At 54.7% G+C, this 9,098-nt stretch overlaps 1 protein-coding gene across 1 annotated transcript; it reads right to left on the bottom strand.

Moving 5' to 3' along the window:
• Nucleotides 1-4,463: 4,463 nt before the first annotated feature.
• LOC103086157 (uncharacterized protein CXorf49 homolog) lies at nucleotides 4,464-8,651 on the bottom strand. The gene is made up of 6 exons (XM_007451988.1): nucleotides 8,355-8,651; nucleotides 6,798-7,769; nucleotides 5,998-6,154; nucleotides 5,402-5,478; nucleotides 5,088-5,133; nucleotides 4,464-4,504 (listed from the first exon to the last, which is right to left on the bottom strand). Exons 1-6 carry the CDS (start codon nucleotides 8,649-8,651, stop codon nucleotides 4,464-4,466), a joined length of 1,590 nt encoding a protein of 529 aa, XP_007452050.1.
• Between the last annotated feature and the right edge of the window lie 447 nt (nucleotides 8,652-9,098).

Genomic DNA, 9,098 nt, shown 5'->3' with positions numbered 1-9,098 from the left:
AGGGAAAGAAGATGTCCAACATTACTAGATCATGCCAGATTTTTTACAAAGCGGTCATGCTAATTTCTACTCCTATCAACAGTGTTTAACTGTTCCACATCCTCATCAACATTTGATATTAACAAAGCAGAAAATTGTCAATCTTGTGATGGTGAAATGGTGCCTCATTGTAGTTTTAATTTGCAATTTCTTGATTAGTAAGAATATTAGTAATAATATTGAGCAGCTTTTCATATGCTTGGCCTCGGGGATTTTCTTGTCTATGAGGTGTTCATTTAGTGTCTTCTTTTGCCCATTTTCCCCTTGGGTTGTTTGCATATTTCTTTGTGGAAGTTCTTTATGTATTCTATACTTTAATTCTTTGATGATTTCATGTTATGTAAATATCTTCTAGTTTTTAGCTTGCCTTCACTCTTTTTATCATACCTTTTAATGAACAAAAGCACTTCTTTTTCATTTTTCACAGCACTTTATTATGAAAAGTTCCATACAAGAAGATCACGGGACTTCCCTGGTGGCACAGTGGTTAAGAATCTGCCTGCCAATGTAGGGGACACGGGTTCGATCCCTGGTCCCAGAAGATCCCATATGCCACGGAGCAACTAAGCCTGTGCGGCACAGCTACTGGAGCCTGTGCTCTAGAGCCTGCGTGCCACAACTGCTGAAGCCTGCGTGCCTAGAGCCCATGCTCCACAACAAGCGAAGCCACTGCAATGAGAAGCCCGCGCACCACAACGAAGAGTAGCCCCTGCTAACCGCAAGTAGAGAAAGCCCGCGCACGGCAACAGAGGCCCAGCGCAGCCAAAAATAAGTAAATAAAAGAAAGTTTAAAAGAAAGAAGAAGATCACAAGATGATCCGGGGAAGTTGAGGGGGTACTTGCTGATCATGGACCATCTTCGCTCTCACCTGATGACCTTGCTTCCCATTTCATTGAGAGTATACAGGCAATCAGAAACAAACTTCCCTCATTCATAAATATTTTTCTCTATTTTGGATCATTCCTATCAGCATACAAGTATGTTGTCGTTTCTCCCAATTAAAGAAAACCTTCTTTTGATTCCAATTTCCCTTCAAGCTACACCATTTTTCTCTGCTCACCTTCACATAAAAACTCCTTAAGAGTCGGTGTATACTTGCTGTCTCAAATCCCTCTCTTCTCATTCACTCTTTCTCTCCTTTCCATTTAACAATTCTCTATCGAGGGCTTACCACATGCCAGGTACTGTTCTAACACATGGTGCTACATCACTGAGAAAAACAGATGACGTTCCTTCCCTCAAGAGCTTACATTTCTGTCATAGGCCTATTGGCAATATTTTCTAAATCTTCAGCTATGTCCATTCCTTTGTTGTTGGAAATCACTTTCCTGGACCCAGTTTCAATCTTTATTGGTTGCCTAGAGTGTTGCACCTAGAACACTCCTTTACCAAACCCCTAAGTGGGATCTTCTGCTTCCTAGAACTAATGTCTTCATTGTTCTTGGTTTACCACAGTGTTTTGTTGATGGGACTCATTCTCCAGGTACCATGGGTGATAATTTCTTTTAAGACTTTGCATGAACAAATATTACCTTTAATTTCATGCTTATTTGATAGCTGATATATAATTTCAGGCTGAAAATTTTTCTGACTTTCAATGTCACTCTTGAGAATGCCGGTACTATTTTGCATGCCATTATGATTCCCAATCCTTTATGTATGACACATTTAATTATTTTAGTTATATATATTTTGATTTATTACATAGTAAAATTAACTTTTTTGTTTTCAGTACCATGAGTTTTTAACACATGGACAGATTTGTGTAACTATCACCACAATCAGGATAGAAAACGGTTCCATGAGCCCCAAAATCTCCCTCATTCTGCTGCTTTGTAGTCAAACCATCTCCCCCATCCCAAACCTCTGATAACTGGTGATCTGTTTCCCATCCCTATAGTTTTACCTTTTCCAAATATTATACAAACACAATCACACAGTACGTAACATTTTGAGACTGGCTTCTTTCATTTAGCATAATGCATTTGCGATTCATCCAAGTTGTTGCATGTATCAAGAGTTCCCTCCTTTGTATTGTTAACAAATGTTTCATTTAGAGATGTATGGTCTTATTCGTTCATCTGTTGAATAACATCTTGATTGCTTTCAGTTTGGGGTGACTATGAATAAGGTTTCTATTAACATTCTATTAACATTCATGTAAACATTCTATTAACATCCATAGTGTGCACTGGGAAGTGAGTTCCTGTGATGGCTGTCTCCAGCCTGTAGTTAGCTTCACTCTCTCCAGAGTGTCTGCAGGGACACATGACCTGGAATGACTGTCTCTACTGGTCAGAGGCAGATCCAAGGTCTAAGCTAGCTCTGTTTCCTCGAAGTGCACACACACTCATTGGTAATGGCCTCAGCTCAGTGGGGAGCAGTGCCGGAGCAAGAGGGGCTAGCACATAAGCCTGGTGCAGGCTGGGTGGGGCACTGGGTACATTCTAGGAATCCAGCCAGAGGCCTGGGCAGCAATCAAGCCCACCTTCTCCAGGGAGGGGTTTGAGGGGAAGGATTAAGTCCCACGAACGTTCTTTTCTGACCCTGAGGCCTGTGACTGTCCCATCCCACCTGTGGTCTGTCCACCTGAGCTCATGCCATGGACTCTGGAAGGGAGTCAGGGTGAGAATGTGGGGGAAGGGTGGACTCAAGTGCTCCCCATTGTCCAGGTGCAGTCCCTCCTTACTTCCCATCCTCACTGCGCCCATCCTGCCCCTGTCCCGGGTAGCTCATGTTGGGCGGTGTCATATATGGGTCCCCTGATTCTAAGATGAGCTACTCTGAGGAGCCACCCTTCCCAATCTCATTCCATCCACACCCACAGTAGTTGTCAGACATCATAGGATCACAGAGAAGGATCGAGAGCCACCTCCAGTGAATCCAACATTTCGAGCATCCCGACACCCTGTCGTGGGGTTTGGTGACTTCTGCATCATCCCCCTCCTATGTTTCGGGAATTTAACGACAACCCTTGAACAAAACAGATCCGACCCTTGCTTTTGCTCATTCAATGCCTTACAGAACCTGGACCAGCCTCTACTCCCTTTACTCCCTGAATCACATCTTTCTCCCTCAAGGGAGATTATCCCTGATTACTTTTTTTTTTTTTTGCGGTACACGGGCCTCTCACTGCTGTGGCCTCTCCCGTTGCGGAGCACAGGTTCCGGACGCGCAGGCTCAGCGGCCACGGCTCACGGGCCCAGCCACTCCGCGGCATGTGGGATCTTCCCAGACCGGGGCACGAACCCGTGTCCCCTGCATCGGCAGGCGGACTCTCAACCACTGCGCCACCAGGGAAGCCCCCTGATTACTTTTAATCACACACAGGGACACACAGTCACCAACCTTGAAGGGCCTATCTACCATCATACCCCCTTTTGTGTAGTAAAACACCGGTCTTTCGGGAAGGGTTTCAGGCAGAACCACCCTCGCCTCACTCAAACACAAACCTGTCCCTCTGAGTCTCAGGCTGGTAGAGCCCTGGGTCCTGGCGGAGGGAAGGAAGTGCTCCCCAACCTCGAGTGAGGGGGAAATCGAACATGGAGTTCAGACTCAATCTCGTGTGTCCTAAAGAGGCAGTCTGGGAGATTGAGCTGGGACACGGAAATATCATTTCCAGGAAAATCTGTGTCATGGGGCTGGTGGAAGAGTATTTGACGGGGACCATGCAAGAGCACAGACCGACTAACCACACCTGCCATAGAACCTGATGGGCCAATTTCCACTCAGAGGTATACAGACGACCAGGCTGGAGGAGGGTGGTCGGCTGGCGAGGGCAGGGAGGATGTGAAAGCTTCCAGATTGGAGCTCTGGAAGGGGGTCATGAGTTCCTGCTGATGGGAAGGGTGAATGGCAGAGATGAATGGGAACCGCCAGACCCCAAAGGAGGAGGGGGTTTTAGAGAGAACTAGAAGAGGGCCTTCGGGGGAAAGGGAGGACGTGCCAATGTGGCCAGGCAGAGCACACACAGGACCCAGACGTGGGGCACTCCGCTGGCTTGACTGCAGGGATGGTAGCAGAGGCTGGCCCAGAGTCCCCACCACAGGATGCCAGAGATACTGTTCTGGAAAAGGCTCAGACGTGGAGCAGCGCCCCGCCCCGGCCCCCTACCCCTACCCCTCTAGAGAGAAGGCAGAACACAGAATATGAGAGGTACTTTAATTGGAAACTGCTGTGAAACTGGGGCGGGGCGGGGGCCAAACAAGGGGGAGAGGAAGCCCTAGCTGAGGCAGAACAGGAGGGAACGAGCTTGGCCACAGCTCCAGGGCCCCAAAGGTACCAGCTGCTCCTCTTGCAGGAAGACGCTGGGCTCAACCTGTGAAACAGCAGAGTCAGGGAAGAGCCTGAAGCCAGAGCCATTCTCCAGCCCTGTTCAACAGCCAGGACTGTAGCAAGGGGTACGGTGTGTGTAACACTCACTTCAATGGGTCTGGAACTTGTCAGCCAGGTACCGCATGGTGGCTGCAACAGGGACAGGTATTAGCAGGGGCTCCAGACAGAGGGATATAGAAGCCCGTCCCCCTATCCCCGTGAGGAACCGCCTAGCCCTGAAACCTGAAACCCCTCCAGACCCGATGCAAAGAGCTCTGGCACTGATCACTCCCCACCCCCCAAATTGAATGTGGAACCGGTTCCTAAAGGGAAACAAAATGTGCCAGCAGCTCTCATGCTGTGGGCCGTGCCACAACCAGTCAGAACTTGTCACACACACAAACAAACAATCCAACAAGAACCTTAGAAGCCACACCAAGCAGCAGTTCAAGGGAAAAATCAACAAGGCATCTCTAAAAGTCCTATCAGAAGGACATTCCCTAGGACCGGTCTGGTTTTCAAAGTGTGCATGCAGTCCAGACAGTACTTTGCTATTTGTACATATGCCCAGTTGTACATGCACAGCTGGCTCCAGGGCCAGGCGTGATAGGCTCTGCTCCCCACAGGGAAGTTGGTGCCTGCCAGGCCGACTGAACCTGCAGCCCACCCCCACCCCAGGTGCCCACCCGGGTTCTGCACTAAGACACCGCTCTCCGTCCCCAGTTTCTCATACCAAGTTGCTCCTTAAGTTCGTCTACTTCTCTCTTTAGCTCGAGACACTAGGCCAGCAGACAGAGGAGGAAGAGAAATGATTAGTATACTCTGGCCTCCTCTCTCCTCCACCTTCTCCTCTGCCCCGGGCCCTCCACCCCAAAGGTGGGTGGCTAGACTGGCAAGGGCTCCTCAGTGGAAAGGAGGTGGGCTCCCTCCGTGGGGTACGTGGTGGGGGCAGGGGAGGGGGGGGGCCCACACATGTCAGCTGAACTTGGACCCAGATCCCAACCTCGAGTCTGGGCCTGCATTTCCAGGATCCAGAGGAAGCATTACCCAAGGACAGCAGGGCGTTCCCAGTGGCTGCTGCTGCGTTTCCGGTCTTCGGGGATGGTCAAGTGGCTTCCGGTCACCTGAGAGGGAAAGGACATGCAATCCAGCTTCCCAGGCTCCCAATGAGGTGGAAAGGGCCAAGTGGGGTCTAAAGTGAGGTGAGGCAGCACCACCCTCTGCTGGCAACCAGCCGGCCCTGCTCTGCCCAGCAGCCGGAACCTTGTCTCTGGGCCTGCCTCCCCTGTTCCCCGGGGGCAGCTATTTTGCCATTTTGGTCCCCAAACAATGTGGCTCTGGCTTGGGCCCTGCCAGAGCTGCAGCACGTGGGAGAGCAATGTGGCTGAACAGGACTTAACAGATAAGGCTGTTCCCCTGCAAGTCTATACCCGAAGCAGCTGTTTGGGGCACTGCCACCGATCACCCTGACCGCACAAACCCCACACAGAGGATGATGTGGCTCAAGGCCAGCCCTGCCAGCACCCCGTCTCCTGTGGGAGAAGCTGCCTGGGAGCAAGGCTGTGCCCCCAGCAGACACAGAGGCAGAGGTTTCTGTCCTCAACCCCTCTTCCCTCCCCTCACATCAAACCCACGACACTCACCTGAGGGGGCAGGCCCCCTGGGCATGACTTCTCCCTGGTTCAGGGCCAAGGGCTCTGAGTTTCCTGGATCTTGGGGGCCTCTGGTGTTGATGTCGCCACCGCTGGCTTTTCTACGATGCACGCGCAGACAAGATGTCCCTGGCCTGTGAGTTAGCAGCTGAAACAAAAATTTCTCACCGATTTGGACTAAGGGTGTGTGTGTGTGTGTGTGTGTGTGTGTGTGTGAGAGAGAGAGAGAGAGAGAGAGAGACAGAGAGAGAGAGAGAGTTGTGTGATTCGGGCCAGGGTGAGGCAGGGAATTGGGAAGGGAATTGAAAGGCTGATCTCATTAGCACTTTCTCCCTCAGTCAGCCCCAGGCCAGCAGGCAGAGCTGACCTAGGGACAACAGTGGGACACTGAGAAAGCCCAGGCCCCCTGCAAGGAAGGTCTGGGGAACAGCTAGGAAGTAGGATTCAGGAAGCTGGTGAGTCTAAATACTGAGGCTTTCCGGGGAAGCTTTTAAGGGATCCCCCGACCCAATTCAGCTACCAGCCCTCCCTTGCATCCCAGCCCAAGTCTCTCAGAGGAGGCTGGAAAGAGGCCAAGGGTGGAGAACCGGGCCCAGGACACCCGAAGTGCTACTTTAATGTTTGTCCCTAGGAAAAGGAGCCCGATCTGGCATCGTAATGACCCAGTGACCGAGGGGCACCCCATGCTGACCCCTGAGGGGTGGACAGAGGCAGCATGGGTGAAGACGTGTTCCCTGGGTACTGTGGGGGGGGGGAAGAGTGGGGAGAGAGGAGGAGCATGGCCTACTCACTTGGCCCTTTGGGGCTGGGTCTCTATTTGGGTCCTTATCTTCTCCCGCCACCGCCTCAGACTCCCTTGCCCACCTGACCACGGATTTCTTCCCAGCGCCGGTGTGCTTGGACTGTTTGGTTCCCGAAAGGACCAAGGTATAACTCTTGTGTCTCCCAGGCAGCGGAATACCAGAGACTGGGGGGAAGGTGGCCGGTTCCACGGGAGTTGCCGAGATTCGCTGCCCCAAGGAAGGGAAGGTTCCCACCAGGGCAAGTTTGGATGCTACCCCGACGGATTTCTTCTCCTCAGCTTCGTTCTTCCTAGGAGTGACCCGCGGCAGGCCACCTGCAGCAGCAGCAGAAACAGAAGCAGCAGCAGCAGCAGCTCCCGGGTAGCTGGGCTTGCTGGCCCCCTTCCCCCACAGCACGCTCTGCATTTTCTTAGGGGAAGAGATGCCCTGCTCTCCCACGCCCTGCCTTTCCACAACCGAAGAGGGTCCTCGCGGAGCCGAGGACAGGGAAGAGCCTGTCACGTGAAGGAAATTCTCTCTGACTTGGAAATTCGAGTGTCTGGGAGTGTCCCCGGGATCCTCGGGTCTGCTGGGCTTGGCCTGGCCTCCTCCCCTGGGGTAAGTGCTCACCGTCATCAGCTGTGTCTCACTGAATTTATCTGAGGACTCGGAGTCGGACAGCAGCCAGGCCAGGCCTTCTGCGGAGAGCCGCTGGCGATCTGCAGCCACGTTCAACTTACGCTTAGGGCGTCTCTTAGGGTTCCCCAAGGCCCGGCCCGCTTCAGGCCCACCTAGGTGGAGAGGGCCGGCTGGAGCCGTTGGCGCCTCCCCACGGCTCTCGCCGGCCGCTCCTCGACCGCCGGGACCCGCCTCGAGGCGCAGTGTGCACACGGGGGACACTGTGAAGGCGGTGGAGCTCTCCGGGAACGGGTATCTGCGGACGCCTAGCACGTCCTGGTCGGTCAGCTGCTGCACGTTGGCCTCCTCAGACTCCTCGATCAGGTCCAGGAGGTCCCTTTTGTGGTCAGCTGGGGAGCCGGGTTGGCCTTCGCGGCCCCACAGCACCGGCCATCCTGCTTCCAGCATCTCCCGCTCCGACTGGAAGCCCTCGGGGTCCGGGTATCTGTGGGCGCCCAGCACGTCCTGGTCGGTCAGCTGCTGCAGGTTGGCCTCCTCAGACTCCTTGATCAGGTCCAGGAGGTCCCTCTTGTGGTCAGCTGGGTAGCCACGTCGGCTTTCGCGGCCCCACAGCACCGGCCCTCCCGCTACCAGCATCTCCCGCTCTGACTGGAAGCCCTCGGGGTCCGGATACCTGCGGACGCCCAGCACGTCCTGGTCGGTCAGCTGCTGCAGGTTGGCCTCCTCGGCCTCCTCAGACTCCTCGATCAGGTCTAGGAGGTCCCTCTGGTGTTCAGCTGGGGAGCCAGGTCGGCCTTTGCGGAGCCACAGTACCGGCCATCCCGCTTCCAGCATCTCCCGCTCCGACTGGAAGCCCTCGGGGTCTGGGTATCTGTGGACGCCCAGCACGTCCTGGTCGGTCGGCTGCTGCAGGTTGGCCTCCTCGGCCTCCTCAGACTCCTCAATCAGGTCCAGAAGGTCCCTCTTGTGGTCAGCTGGGGAGCCAGGTCGGCCTTCGCGGCCCCACAGCACCGGCCCTCCCGCTTCCAGCATCTCCCGCTCCGACTGGCAGCCCTCGGGGTCCGGGAAGCCGCCTCTGCCCTCGTCGCTCCCCGGCTCCCCAGGCTTGGGGCCTAGGTCGGGTCCCCGTGGGACTGCGGGGCTGGCCCGGCGGACGCCGGCCCGCTCCCTGCCCTTTGGGATGAAACGCGTTCTCCACACAGACACCTCATCCGGGGAGCTCATGTCGCGACCCGGCGGCCCCGGAACCGGGGCGACGGTCGATGGCCCGAGTCGCGGTCACGGTTATGACGGGCGAGGCGGGCGGCGCTCAGAGGGCAGCGTCAACCACCTCAGCCGCTGCACGAGCTCGCCTCAAAAGAAACGACGCGCCACTTTCAGCGCGCCTCCCACGCCCGTGCCGCGGCCTCCTCATTGGTCCGGCCCCCGCCAACCAGCGGGCGCCTTGTTCGCCTGCCCCCTCGAGGCCTAACCAATGGGGTCGAGGGCCTCTGGTTTGCTCGCAAGCCCTTGGGCGGTCCGGGCAGTTGGCTGGTGAAGGGGATGGTGGGACTGCCTGCCTCTGTCAAGCCTCTGGGCCCGCCTCCTCCTGTCCCACCTCCCCTTTCGGGTTAGAGTCACAGCTCTGAGCCTCCGTTTCCCATCTATACAGTGGGTCGAGGGCGTCGGGGA

The sequence above is a fragment of the Lipotes vexillifer genome, unplaced genomic scaffold (assembly GCF_000442215.2).
Source record: "Lipotes vexillifer unplaced genomic scaffold, Lipotes_vexillifer_v1.1 scaffold2923, whole genome shotgun sequence".
In the NCBI taxonomy this organism is placed as follows: domain Eukaryota; kingdom Metazoa; phylum Chordata; class Mammalia; order Artiodactyla; family Lipotidae; genus Lipotes; species Lipotes vexillifer.
The sequence above is the reverse complement of the archived record's forward strand: the minus strand, read 5'-3'. Positions and strand labels throughout refer to the sequence as shown.

Bases quoted from the DNA above. Each gene is read 5' to 3' on its own strand.
- LOC103086157 (XM_007451988.1), bottom strand. From the start codon at position 8,651: ATGAGCTCCCCGGATGAGGTGTCTGTGTGGAGAACGCGTTTCATCCCA. The intron at 7,770-8,354 runs GCCGAGGAGGCC...GAGTCTGAGGAG, and splicing joins TGATTGAGGAGTCTGAGGAG to GCCAACGTGCAGCAGCTGAC. The intron at 5,479-5,997 runs GTGAGTGTCGTG...TTTCCCTCTCAG, and splicing joins CAGGGGGCCTGCCCCCTCAG to GTGACCGGAAGCCACTTGAC.